Below are 16844 nucleotides of genomic sequence, written 5' to 3' on the forward strand. Positions count from 1 at the left end.
TTCTCTCTAGCATTAGCGGAAAGACAACGGTGTAGTGTACTTTTCTATTGATTAAAACATGGAGCAAACGTGTTGTTCATACCAATTGCATATTTTATAGTGAACAACGTCTCAAAAATGTAACGATTTAATTATTTTATAAGCAATCTCGAAAATTTCATTCTTATTAACTCATTACATTTTCAAAATTGGAACATTGTCCATTTTGAGTCACTTTCAAAAGGTTTTATTTAAGAAAATAAAAGAAACAAAATTCAAATCTGTGCTCTTTAAAGCAACCAATTTAACGATTATTACTTTCCAAAACTGTTCAGTTTAAAATGATTTAAAATATACAAAATTAAGCCAATGGCTGATAAAATGTTTCTAAGAGTCTGTAATTCATATTTGATCACTCCTAGACCTTTTGGAAAAAAAGAAAGCTCGGTGATATGACAGAGGTTTTAAAAAGACACACCGTCATTCTTCTGGCGATAATGACGATTTCCGCCAGAATAAAATGAAAGACAAAAATCAAATTAAACAAAAATGTTGCCACCGACTTCTGGCTATACTTCGATTACATTTCCTTTCTTCAGATTATAGTTCACCATTGTGAAGTTACAGTACTGTACGTAATACAACTTACATTGAAGTAGTAAAGAAATGCACTCTGCTTAGCCCATCAAATTTTAACTGTGATGTTTATTTTGCGAAATATTTCAGTGGCCATATAAAAAAACAAATAAAATTCAAGGTGATCCGTTAAAAAATCAAGAGTTTTTTTTAATTCGAAAAAACATTTTTTGATGGTCGTTTGTGACCACCCTGTATAATATATTTTCGCCATAGATAGGTCAAAGCATTAAACATTCAGTGGAAAATTTTAGATTTTAGTTTTGAAGTGTAAAAAACCACATTTTTGCAAAGACCTGTTTTATCGCAGAAAATGCATTTGCCGAGCGGATAATTAAAATTTTCAAAAATATTCATTTGACACAAAAAATTCGGTTATTATGGCGCCACGGAACACTCTGTGCATACAAAAAAATATATAAATAAAATATATACATATGGTCAAACACTTTAAGTATTTAAGTTTTTTCCTCAGAGTCGTACTTATTGAGCTAAGGTATAGGAGCATGGTAAATGGACGACTTTGTACATGGGTCGCTGATTTCGGTGATCATCCACATCGCAGATTCTGAAGCTGAGGACTGAGAGCGATATGGATAATCCCATGGTAAATAAATAGACCTCACAAACATCGATGGAAAGATTTCCGTGGAGGATATAAAAATTACTAACGCGCAGAAAAGTACATTATCTGCTGGGGTCAATAACCAATTTTTTAAACTGGGCTTAATAATTATAATTATATTTTTATTTCGTTAAATTTGAATAGAAATATATATGTATGTATATTCTATAACAAAAACTAACTAGTTCAAGTACTTTAGCTACATTTTTTTCAACTAATGGTCAAATTTAATATCATCTGCCGGTTGACACAAGTTTAAATTTTAGTTTTGCCCTTCTTTTGGATTTCTCCTGTGTCGGTTCTTTATAAATTGAACTTTCTGATCTTCCGCAGATCATGGCTTCTTCAGAGCTTAACAGAAACTGTTTTGCATTCTATTTTATATCTGCTTATACATTGCTTGAGGGGGGCGGAGCTATAGAAGGGGCATGAGCCGCGGTCGATTGTTTGGTTGCTTACAAGAATTGATTACAAGCAAGAATTTTAATTTTATCATGTCTGAGTTCGTGATTGTGTTCGCCAACTGCTGATAAGATTATTTTTCGTAGTCTTGAGGCTCTTTCATGTTCTTTTAGCCCAATTGATATTATTCGTCTTGTTTCTCCAATGTATTCTTTAACACAAATCTATGGAATTTTTTCTTTAACGGATCGAAGATGTTGAAAGATTTTTTGATAAGTGGTAAATCTGGTTTTAACGTAACATTTCTTAAGAACTTTTGATATGCAATGAGTGATGATATGAGTGTAAGGAAGGATCAAAGTGGCAAGTGTGTGGTGTGTGAAGGTTGTGGTGATGTGTATTTTGCGATGGAACGCTTAATATTAGTAATGATGTGTCAATTATTAGATAAAAAGGCAGATGTCGGGTGCCTTAATTCAGGGGCCCAGTGATTCGGCTGTATAAACCTATCCAAAATTATCGACTCACTGAACCGAGAATTATAACACCTCTGATAATATCCACAATAAAGATGTTAACAGTTTCATTAGAAAATACACTTCACCACAACCTTACAAAGAAAATCAGTCCAAAAACACCCCCACACTTGCCACTGTGACCCTTCCTTAGATTGAAAACATTACTGACCACAAATCGAAAGTTATTAAATATAATGTTAAAACCAGATTTACCACTTATCGAGCAGTTTTCAGAGTTCCATGCATATGCAGCAAAGAATACATTGGACATATGGGACCACCGGAACAAGGGATATACATATCATCCATTCGTTTTCTTAGATTTTTTTCTCTAATATTTATAATTTTGTAACGTTGCTATTGAAACCCATTAAAAATCCGTGCACTGACAAGGTCTGATAAGTTTAGGGATTGAACATTTCAAAAACTTACATTTTTTTAGTGCGATTGCAACAAAATATAATCAGCATCCTTCTCTCTTCATTATCCTTTACAAAGAATGTGGTGACAGCATTCATATTTGATTCAGTAGTTGATTCCATGCTTGCTTATTTTTTGCATTCCTTTCGGCATCATGCAGTCTTGTATTTATTAAGGGTTTTGTTTGATCTACACATCTAGTTGGGGATCGCCTTCTGCTTTCTCTTCTATGAGGAGCCGTGATCGCGGACTAATTTCTTGTAACACGGATATGTTGGTTCGAGGCTCTGACCATGAGACTCGTAAGAGTCGTCTATGAACCCACATTTCGAAAGCCTTTATTCGGTTTTTATCTGAGTTTCGTTGCTTTAGTGATAGATTTGTTCTTCTATATTTTGTTTAGCTTGGTAGTCGCAGATTTTGCTATGATCAGACTACGGCGTATTTCGGTCTCAGATTTCCCAGTGTTGGTAATTAAGTAACTTAGACAGTTACAACTGTCTGTGGAGGATTGTTGTCTTGTCTATCAACAATCGTTATTTTCGTTTTTGGTTTATTTATTTTTAATCCTAATTTTTTGCACATGATTTCTGTTATGGCCGGTATAATTGACGCTATGATCATACATATTCCGTGTTGCAATTCATCTAGAACCTCTTTTATGACGTATTCCCTATAAGTGTTAAATAAGTTTGGTGAAAGAATGCAGTCCTGTCGAAGTCGATTCTGACTCTCGCGTTGTTTTTCTGGTAAAGGTTTCGGACTAGTTTGGGCATTTCCATTTGCTTCATTGTGGTCCAAAGGTAGCTAGTTACCTACCAGTTTACTTGATCAAACGCTTTTTGATAGTCTACGAAGCAGAGATAATTGGAATAATAATTTCTCTAGCCTTGAACAAAACCTGCTTAATCCTCTGAAAACGGTGGTAAAAGAAATGATTTAGGAAGGTTATGTATGATATATAGGAAGATCTTACTGGCGTGAGATTTTAGAGATGCTGTTCTGTAGTTGTTGCACTCTAAGAGCGAACGTTTTTTGAATATTGGAATAAACTGCGACTCTTCCTAGTCTGCCGGTCTCTGTAATGTCTTTCAAAAAAGCTTACAGATTTTGTGAAATATTTCTGTTTCTTCCTTGTCAAGAAAATTTAAGACCTCTGCCGTTATTTGATCCGCACCTGGTGATTTTTTGTTTCGGAGAAGTTTTATGGCATTTTCAACTTCCGTTCCTTGTATATCAGGCTCCTGGGGGGGGGGGGTGATTATTCTGTAAAGTTTTTTACAATTTACTTTCCAAACTTATGGTTCTCTACAGCCACCTAAGATGTGTTCATTATTTATATTAGGTGTAGTTTGTTTCTTCACTTTAGTTTTATATTTGGCCCAAAGTGGTTTGTGGTTGGATCCACAGTCTGTCTGTGGCTTGGCTTCGATGTTTTTGATTGAACTTTGCCATCTATTTCTTATTAACATATAATAAATTTGATTTATAGTTGCACCTGGTAGACTCTTCCATGTCGAGAGGCGTCTGAAATGATGCTAAAATAGGCGTTTGCGATTGTAAGGTTATTTCCAACGGCAAAGTTTAATAGTCTCTCCTCTCTAATTCTGATTTCCTAATCCGTGTCTTCCTCCATTAGGTATGTTTTCGAATACCGTACTGCCAACTTTTGCGTTAAAGTGGCCCAAGATTTGGCGTTCCAAAATACTGTACATCTCTTCTACGTCTTAATTTGGTGATTCGGTTGTGGGCATACACTTGAATTATGTGAAGTCTAGTTGGAGTTGCGTTCAGTGTCATGATCATTTGGTCACTCACAGGATTATACTCTATTACATATTTGAAGATGTTTCTGTACACAACCAATGCAACGCTGCTCCGGCAAGTTTGTTCCTTAGCCAAGTCGATAGATTTGGCTACAAGGAAAATATAATAGTTTTGGTTAGTTAATACATGGTCATGAATACGTCGAAAAATTGAATTGTTTTGATTTCGATTTTTAAAGAAAGTCGAAAATGAATATAAATATTTAATATATATTTAATTACTTTATATTTTGGGCGTTATCCAGAGTTATCCATAGTTTAAGCGAATATGGAAAACCCGGAGGTAAAATTTACCGCGACTTGTCTTGGGGGAGCAACAATGTAGAAGAACTTGAAGAGTAATAAATAATTCAATCTATAACACCTCTCGTGTAGTGGTAATAACGACCCCCTTTTCCCGTTGTCAGTTCATATACATGTGCAGCAAATATGTTTCTATGGCAACTCCACTAAACTTGTGTCGTCAGGCAACACCGCAAACACTTTAACATTTGTCGACAATTATTTCAAATTAAATCGATATTAAAGGAAATATGTTAAGTTTTCAATTAATGACTGAAAAAGATCGAAAAGAGGCGGCGTATATTGAAAGAAAAAGAATCCAAGAAGAGGAAAGGAGAAAAAGGATATTCAATCCTAGATTAAGAGTTATAGGAGTGAGAATCTTACTTTAATTAATTATATCTCAAACCGAAATTTCCTACTCACTAACAGATCGACACTGAAGCATTGCAGCGACAAGTTGAAGAGAAGAGAAATGAAGAAGAAAATCGTCGAAAATTGGACAAGTTATTCGATGACCGTTTGAACCAAGCTGATCAATTGGCATTGCAGTATTCTCAAAAGCAAAAAAATGTAAGTACGTCGCCATTAGAAGGTATCAATTATAGCCAGAGCGATTGAAATCAACAGGAAGAAAGAAAACTGCAGCAGGAGATCAACAATTTTCGAAAATACTGTCAGAGACCTGAAGATAGACGCGAATTCGATTTGAATGATCCAGAGTGGATAAAAAAACAATTGCCCGCCCGCTTAGACGATGATGATCCACGACTGGGACCATCTTCTGCGCAAAAGTGTGTATATATATGTAGGTATTAAAAACAAATTGTTAAATACCTAATAGATTTGAGGGCGAAGATCTTATCAGTGAACAAAGACTGAAACTTCAACGAGAACAAAACAAAGCGTGGCTTGATCAGCAACTACTGGAGAAAAATCAAGCGGAAAGGGACAGACAGCTAGCCGAAGATGCCTACAGAGGTATATTAGAATTTTTTAATAACATTTTGATTTTTTTAATATCTTGATCGTTTTGAAGAGGCTGTTTCGACCCGAGATCGGAGAGCATCCGATTTAGAAAAGCTTGAAAAGGATTGTCGAAGAAAACTTGAGGAAGCATGTAAGAGATATAACAAAGCCTTGGTACGATCTTTAATTTTATCCGCGTGACACGTCAATCCGTTAACATGCTCGAGGAGCATTTTTTAGGCGGATGAACGGTTAAACGAAAAGATGAACAAGGAACGGCAAATTTTAGAGGATAATACCGCGGAAATTTATAATAACTTAACCAGCGACTTGCTCACCGAAAATCCGGACGTGAGTCAAAGTAACATTGGTCTTGGGAGAAAAATTGCTTATTCTTACAAAGGCATGTCCGAAGAAGAAAAGCAACAAATTAGAAAGGAACAGCTGTGTCAAATTGAAGAATCCAAGGTTCGTATTCACGGAATTTCAACGAAATTTTATTTCAATGACCACTTGCGAATAACTGAAAAAAATTTCTACCTTCGATAAATAAAAACTGAAATTTTCAGTGGTAGAAACTTTAACTTATTATGAAATTAAACATGTTGATAAATGTCCATAAATAGCGAAAATATTCAAAAAAGTCAATCATATTAGTATTATTTATTAATCATTTAGTGGGTGAAGACATCTTTAAGGGTGAAAAAATTTCGATATCTATTGAATTAATTCATGTTTTTTTTTGCAAAACAAAGAAATCTTAATTGTCTCAGATACTACTACTAAAAATACTAGTACCAAATACAACACAATTTGATAATTTCATTTTTTTTATTTGATACCGCGATTCTCAGAAAAGGAAGGAATTGGAGTCGAAGATGAACTCGGACTTTGACAATTACATCAACGGTATTAACAGATCGGTTCACCTGATGAACAAAGAGCTGGATAGAAAAAGGCGGTAACGTCAAACGTTTATTACAATCTGTCGATGCGGAAATGCCAAATTTCTAATTTTTAGAGAGAAAAACAAACAACTAGCCGAAGAAAATAGAAGACTGGCCGAGGAACAAAAGAATCACAAACAATATTTAGAAAAAATTGTTTACGCTAACCGAACTGCTCCGGAATATTTCCAACAATTTAATAAATCTTCCAGATAATGTTTGTCATATTGATTTTTTTTATTCATTTTATTAATTTAACTCCATATAGAATTACGTACAACATAGAATAGATATGTTTCTCAAGTTCATGTCAGTGAATGTATTCGTGTTGTTTTGCAAAAAAATGACCAATAACCGACGGTCCTACAAAAACTATAATATGCAACACTCGTAAAATATAAAACGAAAACAAGGATATTCAGGAGGAATAATCGAAAAAATCCAGCTTAGATAATATAAGTTCTCAGCTTGTTGACTACTTCAGATCGTCGTCTAAAACCACTTTTTGCGTCATAAAAAAACTCTGTAAGGAAAGGCCGAAACTTAGGTATACGCTTAGTAGTAATGGGAAATTTCAGATCTATAAGCACAAAAACTAAAAACTCGGGCGTGGAACAAAGCAAATAACCGTTTTGGTCAAACAATTTCTTATGTTTTTTTAGTCGTATTTTCTAGTTAGACGCGGCATGGTCTCAAGAGTAAAAAAATCAACAATTTCGGATTGACAATCTAAATTAGATAGCGAGTAATTATTGTATTATTGTGTAATATGCAAACTTAAAATTCAGTACAAATTAGAGGACTGTCAAAAGTCATTTTGTCAGTAATGGTGAACATTATTAATGATTTCTTTTTGGTTTCATGAGATTTTGTTTTCATGCTATTTAAGGAAGCATGACTTATTTTGCCCTACACGCAAATATCTTAAGTTCTTGCGACAAACAATTTTTCCGTTAGTCAGAATATGTTTCAGTTTTTGTCTTTAGTCACATGAAACGGTCCAAAGTTAGGCTGAACCCTCTGTAACTTAAAAAAAAAATAATGCATCATATCCCTGGGATTAAGATGAACTGCTCGCTGTGCCACGGAGCACTGTGGGCCAAAACATCAAAATTAATATCAACAGATATATTTTTGACACTACACGCGATGTTTATAACTGACACCCTTTCAAAGTGGATACAGGCCATTGTGAGAAGTTCATGGAGTAAAACAAATTAGCTGGTATAAAAAGAAATGTTAATTAGCATCATAACAAAATTACCTCTTTCTGAAATAACATTTATTGGGGACAAATTAAACTTGAAAACCTTTTCGTGATATAAAAGAACAATGTTTTTTTAAAAGAAACTTCCACAGGCTACTGTACAAACTTCTGGATTCCTTCTGCGTCGGCTTTTGTTGAGTCGAATTTGCTAACCTTGCTAAACTCTTGGGAGCTTGACTGAAACAAATGATTAACGAAACGTTAGCACAAAAATCGAAGCAGGAGAAATCCAGAAGTTTTTTAAAGAGTATAAAAAATACAACAGTAACATTTTTTTGAATCTTTCAACATTTACAACAACATTCACAACAAATTTATTTATGGTAAAAAAAATATTTCTTTGCATAACTAAGTGTGAGAGATTCTTCATAAGCTGCATATTATAAACGAATATGTAATTAATTGTGAAAAGTATACCTTCTAGGATTACGCATGAAAATCGTTAAATTATTATAAGCAAAAACTAGCAGCTTTAGTACACATTGAGCACATTGAGTCTTTGTATATGAACTTTATATATGAAAATCTACACTGAATACGGAAGAATTTATTACTTTTCATTTAACAGAATTTCTAAGTCAGAACTGAAAATGCATCCACCAAATACTAATAAAATACAGAAATGAAATAGTTTTATACAAAACCACGCAACAAAAGTAAACCGTGGTTATTTTTCTGGTTGATTTGACCTAATGTGCGAGGCCACGCCAATTGCTGTTCCTTTCTTAAATTTGTTGAACCAAGTAGGCAACAACTAACTAAAACTACAAAATGTGTAGTGTTTCTAATCAGCATGAGTACAATAAACGGACGATACTACAATTCCTAAAAGAAATATTCTTGCGGTCCGTTTATTAAACCAACGTCGTATAGATTAATGATCGAATTCGCTGTAACACGGGCGGATTTTCTCAAATAGCCTCCGCTGGTTAACATGACTATCGGAATGCTTCTCATCGTAGCCTCTTGAAATACGTATTCGTCTCGTTTCAAAATACCCTGAGCAAAATATCTTATTAAAAGCTTATTACGATTCAAAGCGGCTACTCACGTATTCCGAAATCGACAAGCCGCCCAACTTGTCACCATTTAAAACGTCCGTTCCTGCATTGTAAACTATTAGGTGAGGGCTAAATTCTTCAAACACTTCCGCGAGACTCCTGAAAGTCGCATACAGGGTGTCCTTTAATGATGTGACAATACTTAAGGGGATAATTCGTGGGTTCGTTTTAAGAAAAAACTTTGTGTGAAGGTTTCAGATACAGCTTGGTAACGTTTTCAGGCGAACATGTGTTTTTTATATCATCTAAGAAACGGTTTAACATGTATTGAAGGTTCGGAAATCCATTTTGTGCATCAAGGGACATTTTTAAGTGTTTTTTTTTTAATTTCTAATAGTGACGCTCGCCCACGATTTGTATATCATATTTTGGAAGAAAAAATACTATGCAGCTGATATTTCTTAAGGTGAATATTTTCTTTCATATTTTCATTCATTCTGCATACAATTTACCCCGTGGATTTTCAGTGATCAATGCACCGTTCTTGATTAAATTAATTAAATTAAAAGTGCTACATTTGGCAGCACTGACCGACCAATAATCTATACTAATCAATACTAATCCTAACTAAATTATTATAAAAATTCCACTTTAATGGGCATTACAGGTCAGATGACAATTTGATATCTGAAATATTCTAACGTCTTAACAGTAAAAAGAAATCCAAACTAGTGAGGAATCCTTTGGAAAGATCGGTTTCATGAAACAATGTTTCTTACAATCCTAAATCTTTAAATGCAAATTTCTAGAAAAAATTATAATTGGAACCTTATGGAAGTTAATTTGTCCAACTATTCTATTCGTTCTCGACTCTACTTCTATTGTTTCATCAAAAATTGTTTGATTATAAGTAATCTACTCCAATGGCTTGAGTTTGTTTGTTGGCTATTACTGTGTGTATTTTTGGGGCTGAACTTTTTATCAAATATAATTTGACTCGAGTAAATTATATGTGACAATTTATTTTATTTTCTGCAAAACTAAACTTTATTATTAAACGTCGATCGAAGTGGGAAAAAATTAGTCCATTAAATCAAGGGGATTTATTTACTAACTTTTTTAAACTAACTTGCTGAAACATGAAAAAACAAATAAAAATTAAGTTAAGATTTTTTTTTCGAAGGTTTTGAAGACTAGGAACTTATTGCAACTCAAGGAAGAGTGACATACTGTAACATATTCCAGGTTTGCATCTTCAAAAATTATGAGTCAGTGTAGCGAAATGTACCACTTATAATTTAATCATTTTAATTAGAAGTGATGCTTCATCTGACAACGCAAGAGTAGGCTTTCATACAGAAACAAAACGTAATAATATGCGATACAAGTCGCCTGTATCTCAAAAATTAAGAGGTTATGACATAAGCTAAAATGAATTTTTTTTCTTAAAATGAGCTTAAGTATGTATCCCCTTCAGTATTGATCCATTATTTTGGATACCCTATATAAAATTAATTTCAGCGGAACAATTTCCAGCTCCAACTTACTTTCTGATTAACTTTAGATACTCTTCATCTTCGGTAAAAAAATCTAACGGCACATTTTTCCTGATTGCTCCCTTGACGTTGACGTCTCTGGGGTAAATCCATTTATTGTATACGTCCATGATGTAGATGTCATCGTTATCTTTGAAATCGTGTTCGTAGCCGTTGCCTTGATGAGCGTCTAGATCCACAATCAAAACCTTTTGCACCTATAAAAAAACTGCTATAGAACTTGTCATTAAATTCAAAATGAGGTAAGGGGTTGTCGTTCACACACAATACAAATTGATGAGAGGGTAACCGAAAATGGTGGACTGTTTTTAGAAATCCATATCAATCACTTTTTTAGTGAGTCATAGTTTTGACTTATGTATTTCGATGGTAACAACAAGAACAACACGAAAGTCTGGCAAATTGTTTAATTATTTTGCGATTTGATTAAAGCTTGAACTAATCTGTAGAATGGTTTTACTATAAGACAAATCCGGGCCTCAAAGTTTAGTCCCTGTATAGCTCGCCGTATATGTAGCATATGTTCGCTTATATCTGGAAATAAGAGTGTATGATTGCCCCGTGCTTATCGTGAAGTAGTTATGTAGGACTTTATATTTTGATGTGTACCTTATGTATATAGATATATATTTTAAACTAACGCTCTAGACGATAAGACCATATGGAATTGGTTTTGTATTTTTGATTTGTTAATTAAATTTATTAATTTATGACAATAAGTAATTGTGAACTGAACTGAATTGAAATCGGAGGTACTTTATGCTTCGAGACTATTTTAAAATACGCTCTGTTGCCAACATTTCGCTTAATTAAAAATGCATATTAAATTCTAAGTAAACATTAAGTTAATTTTGTTTTTCCTATACCTTTATTTTGGGAGTTTTTTGAAAAGCTTTCCTGGCAATAAACTTTAAATAAAACGTACATTGTTTCGGGAATCCTTTTAACAGGATGTTCTTTATCAAATTTTAGACCAAATTTATTTACCTTTTTTGGAAAATGATAGAATAGGAATTTTATGAGCAGGGTAATGTCGGCGTAAACGCAAAATCCACCACCTTTAGAAGCCGAACAGTGATGAAAGCCACCGCCTATATTAATGGCCCATCCTCTGTCCAAAGCCAATTTTCCCGCTAATATTGATCCACCTGTTTGATATCTGAAACACGGAACGTTTCAACTGCTCATACAGTTTCTGAAGTCACTATGAAGATTTTAACTGTATATTTATCAGCCAAGAATAAATCATATGTCCTGTGTTCGAGATCCACAGTGATAAAGTTTATAAAAGAAATCGGCTTTCTATTAATTACACAAAAAAATTTTAGCTGATTTTCACAACAAGTATTTATTATAATTATTATTAATTCGAGCGGCGTTTCAGAGAGTGGCATAACCAATATTTATAGGAAAAATCATAATACGCTACTGATTTTTGAAGATTTAATAATTTTTTGAGATTTTATTTTTTTTTAAACGAAGCTAGATAAATATGCTCTTAAAATCTTTGTATTCAACTAACCTCCCTGTATAAGCAATAAGCGCAACCTACCTCATTGGTCGTAGATAGGCCTTTTGCACAAAATAATTAGGCACTAATACTAGTGGGGCGACTTCGGCTATACCCGCTACTGTAAAGCTACACTGAAAATAAATGGATCTTAGTGATACAAAAATTAGTGGAAAATATTCCAACAACCTTCAAACTTTTTAAATATTTCTTCTTATGCACCATCAGTAAATGAGCTTTCTTCGCTTCGTTTGGCACGACTACAGTCTTTTTAGTTACTAATCCCCGATCATTGAGCATCTAGAAATGAGGAAATGTTAATAGTTTATACAAGATATGTCAGTTTTTCGTAGTAGGACGGCTACCGTTTAAGGACAACTACGGCAAATTTTGGCAGCGTTGCTCAATTTTGAAAATTTGTTTCGGGGCGTAAATTATAATCCACAAAATTAAGACAATTCAAAAAGTTGTCTAAATTATATGAATATAGTCAATCGAGCATCTAATATAAATAATAATAATAATAATAATACCTACTTATGACTCTCATAGGTGTCATTCAGTCGAGAAAAAAATGATTATTGTCTCCGATTAACTTTTAAATATACAGGGTGTCCAAATAATTTGTAAAAGTAATATATTTCGTTTATTATTTGTTTTAGAGAAAAATATTGAAACGAAAGTTATATACGAGACTTAGAGAAACAATTTAAAATTTTAAAAATATACAGGGTGCTTCATAACCCAACTTATATTTTTAAATGAAACTGCCTGTATATTATGGCAATAATAGATACTCCTTTTCATACTCAATCACTTAATGTATAGTTTTTATAGTCTATACTGCGTGTTTACGGAATTATGGCAATTTTTTTTTGTCAAAAATGTGTTTAGTACCGTTTATTTTTGACGCCGTTTTCGACACATTGTATATTATACTTATATTAGTTACTCCTATTAATGCTCTTTCAATTTTATTGAGCATTCCCTATAGCCAAACTTAGTATACTTAGAAGTACGTTAGCCATACAAATCTAAGCTTTCCATTCAAATGTAGGTTGGTTGATCATTTAAAGTGAATGGAAGATGTTTCGATTAATCAATAAAGTGAAACTTAATTAAACAGTGATTTTTTGTTTTGCAGGTATGTTCTTAGTTTTTAAAGGTTTATTTCTGTAACTATTAGCAATATTATAATATAATCCCTAGCGTAAAATACTGTTTAAATGGTTTTTCCAAAGTTGCGCAGTTCATAATTTTATTTTTGTTGAAATCTCTGGTTTAATAAATTATTTCCGCCTGCTATTATCTGGAAGAATTATAAATAATTGGTCTCTGTAGACTTTTCACGTGCAGGTAATATTTATTTGGTGATAGCTTCGGACGGTTTAGAAACTTGGAGTATTTTGTTCGTAAAAAATACCTGAAAAAATACTAAGGTTAGGTAGAGGGAATGCTCAATAAAATTGAAAGAGCATTAATAGAGGTAATTAATGACAGTATAAGCTACAGGGTGTTCCATTTCAATTTATCAAGAAAATTAATATTTTTCCTTTTGACCAACCCTGTATAAATGATTCGAACTAACTTTCTAGACAAGGATACGATTAGTTACTGTACCATTTTATAAAACTGTTGGCACAATAAAATTATAAGTGTCGGAAACTGCATCAAAAATATAAGGTATTAAACATAAATCCAGGCATTTAGTGTTTGATTTCCCACATATTTATGAATCACCCAGTATTTTGGAAAATGTTTTCAATTTTTTTCTCCTAGTCTCAACTACAAATTTTGTATTGAACATTTCTTGACACACTATTTGGACACCCTGTTGTTTTATGTACCCAAAGTATTCAAAAAAATGCAGCATGCATGTGGAAACTAAAAAATCTTCAAATTGCTAAATTCCCGGCATCGTCTTAAATTTTGCAAATTGAGCAAAATTCTTGGGAGTGTCGGTCAACTGTTTATTTTGATTGATACACGCTATACATTTTGTGAAGCTCGGTGACGATTTTCTTTGTGAAATTATCGGAATTTCTTGAAATAGATTTAACGATGAAAAAACTATGAGACATAATAATAAATTATAATCAATGTCATTGTAATTAAGGGTTCTATATTTCTACATATTTATATGGCTTCGTACATCGAATAATTAAAAAAAAAACGCAACAGAAAATTGATGCTATAGGTGGTTAAATAGAGTATTTATTCGTCACATACCTTGAAAATATTGCCCCATTTTCCCGCGTCGAATGGATGCAATCTCTCCAAACCAAAAAACTTGACGTTGTACTCTTTCCTGTATATTATCGGTAACTGTTCTGGCGAGATATTGACGTAAAGTGAATACATTTTTCAGTAGTTTACCTAACAAAATTTGCGGTGTTTATTCTGATCCCGCTTGAACACCTTCATCTTCGAAACTCACCACACTTAAATTTCCCGCCAACATTTATCGATCACCAGTCGACGTGATGCAGTCGAAACAATATTTCCAGGAAAAAGGTCGACATTACGCGATACGGGCAAATAGCGAATCACATACATTGCAGGGACTTTTGGCCATTTGAACACCGATTCGATGTGATTTTATTTTTTGTATTTGAATGAAAAATCCTTAAAAGTCGCGCCCCATGACATGTTATTGCGGGCGCACCAGCTGAATTTTCAGTCACCGCGCATGCTAATTGTGTTGGCAACAGATTCTTGGAAGCTTCACAAAAGCAGTTATTTATTAGTTCCTATTATATTATGTATCGTTGTTTCTGTACCTATTACGATCGTCCCTGGCAATTTTATGGTTTTGAATTACGGTTATTTTTGTATAGTTATAGTGGATATTTTTCCTGCAATAAAACCTTTATCTTTGCTGCGGCTGCTTTCCTAATTACAATGCATTGATGAAGAAACTTGGTTGCATTGTCATAATTTAAATATCACGCCATATAGAATATTGTATTTTCTGCTGCTCCGCCGTTTACTGATTATTTTTATTAATCATTTTTCTATATCCAAGTTTCACGATTTACCAAAAATTAATTATATTTCATAATTTTTTAAAGCTCTAATAATATGTTTATTATTTTTTGGGTCCTTAGAAAGCCGAAACGAACGTATTCGAAGAAAGAGGGGATTTTTACCATATGCCATCTACTCATCAGAGGTTTGTTAGTATCGAATTTACAACAAACTCTTTTTGTCGTGATTGATTTCATTTTGCCTGCCAAGTTGACGAATTTCAAAGGTTCAATAATTTTAAAACCACGTTTATCACAAATTACATCTGGTACCAGTACCAATTTATTGTATCTGCGAATTGATAGAACTTAAAATCAAACAAAAAAAAACCAAGAACGTAGATAAACAACTGAAATTTTTAAAATAGTTATCAATATTTATTTATGGGTATTTTTCTAAAACTACAAGATGGCGTCTTTAAAATAAACTAAATCACAGAGAGTTATAATTTTTAAGATAACTTTGTTAATTCGTCAATTTTCTAAACCAATTTTTCTAATGGTTCTTTTGAATCGGTTTAGAATATTTTCTACCATCAAAAATTTTTCATAACAAATAAGATATTTGTCAAATATACCATAAAACTTTCACAGAATATCAAAAGTGAAATAATATACAGAAAGCTTAATTTAAAATAAATTAATGGCAACGTGTATTAAAATCGTAGAATAAATTTAAAATTAAATAGCGACATCACCAGTGCAAAAATTCAGATTTTTTTTAAGCATTTCTATGTAATACCGAACTACAGCAAGTGCAACAAATTTCATATTTGTCAGTATAGTAGAATAAATATATGCAATAATATACGGAATTTTTCTGATTGATTATTTTTTTAGATAAGTTGCATACAGAAATAAATAATTAAACATCTTTGCTATTTTAAACATCAGGTCTATATCTAACGGTTTATCAGAAATTAGTTACTTTTCTTAACTTTTGTTGTTATCCCTAGTTTACCAAGAAAAGGAACGATTAGTTCTGTGTAAGAAGCGTGTTCTATAAATTTTGCCAGTATTAAAGGGCAGTTTAAAAGTATTTTTCTTCTGTTAGACAGCCATATTCCTGCTACTGATCAGAGTTTCATTAGTACCGGATTTCTAACAACCTCTTTTTGGTATTATTGATTTTATTTTGCTAAATTTCGCTGCCAAGTCGTGATCCATGTCCTGAAGCATGTCCGTCAAGATGTCGCTGATCAAAAAACGCAATCGTTTCTACTCTTTCTAAAACGGAGTACCATATTTGAAGAATATCAACAATTTTCCTCATATCTACTATCAGTACTAGTATCTAATACTCAATCGAATTTAATATCAATAAAAAAAAGTTCCTAAAAATGTAAGTCCACAAATGCTTATTTGTGAAATTTTTGAGATAATTAGGGATATTTATTTATAGGTATATTTAAAACTCTAAAGGAAGTCAAAGTCTTTAAAAAAACTAAGACGTTATAACAGGACAAAGGCCAAGAACATAAGGTACTGATGAATCTGATGAATCATTTGACTCCAGATATTGAGAAAATGGGTCCATAATATTTAGCAGATTGCCGAAAGACAAAGTAATCAACATCTCAATTCAAGGTCTCGTAGTAGAATCAGTGCACCACTACATCTACTCGGGCAGAGAAATCAACAGTCAACGAGACCACTCTAATGAGATTAAAAGAAGAAAATAAATCGGAGTAGGTTCTTAAACATGGATAAAATCTTATGTCATCCAAAATTAAAAAGATCTAGATATAGAAGCGTATGCCATAATAGTCGACAACCCCAAGAGAGACGGTACATAGTAGAAGGAGCTTATAATTTTTAAAATACATTTGTTAATAAATCAATTTCCAACATAAATTTCTCTTCTTGTGTAACAGCTGTTT

At 32.9% G+C, this 16844-nt stretch overlaps 2 protein-coding genes across 3 annotated transcripts; one reads left to right on the top strand and one right to left on the bottom strand.

The window, feature by feature from the left end:
* On the top strand, positions 1 to 6971 carry LOC132705248 (RIB43A-like with coiled-coils protein 2). Its single transcript, XM_060675729.1, has 8 exons — positions 1 to 5062; positions 5121 to 5261; positions 5319 to 5482; positions 5533 to 5669; positions 5728 to 5831; positions 5898 to 6125; positions 6512 to 6618; positions 6679 to 6971. The coding sequence occupies exons 1-8, from the start codon at positions 4940 to 4942 to the stop codon at positions 6818 to 6820; spliced, it is 1146 nt and encodes a 381-aa protein (XP_060531712.1). The 5' UTR covers positions 1 to 4939; the 3' UTR covers positions 6821 to 6971.
* Positions 6972 to 7815: 844 nt separating this feature from the next.
* LOC132705250 (histone deacetylase 11) lies at positions 7816 to 14608 on the bottom strand. 2 transcript variants are annotated; one of them, XM_060675732.1, is made up of 8 exons: positions 14376 to 14608; positions 14168 to 14314; positions 12128 to 12238; positions 11981 to 12072; positions 11416 to 11587; positions 10420 to 10625; positions 8923 to 9031; positions 7816 to 8048 (listed from the first exon to the last, which is right to left on the bottom strand). In XM_060675732.1, the coding sequence occupies exons 2-8, from the start codon at positions 14297 to 14299 to the stop codon at positions 7965 to 7967; spliced, it is 906 nt and encodes a 301-aa protein (XP_060531715.1). In that variant the 5' UTR covers positions 14300 to 14314; positions 14376 to 14608; the 3' UTR covers positions 7816 to 7964. The 2 variants fall into 2 exon arrangements, with proteins under 2 accessions (XP_060531715.1, XP_060531714.1); XM_060675731.1 differs by having other exon boundaries at positions 7925 to 8870; positions 14376 to 14606.
* Positions 14609 to 16844: the final 2236 nt, after the last annotated feature.

This window comes from Cylas formicarius, unplaced genomic scaffold (assembly GCF_029955315.1).
Source record: "Cylas formicarius isolate icCylForm1 unplaced genomic scaffold, icCylForm1.1 PGA_scaffold_7__23_contigs__length_41026272, whole genome shotgun sequence".
NCBI classification, from domain to species: Eukaryota; Metazoa; Arthropoda; class Insecta; order Coleoptera; family Brentidae; genus Cylas; species Cylas formicarius.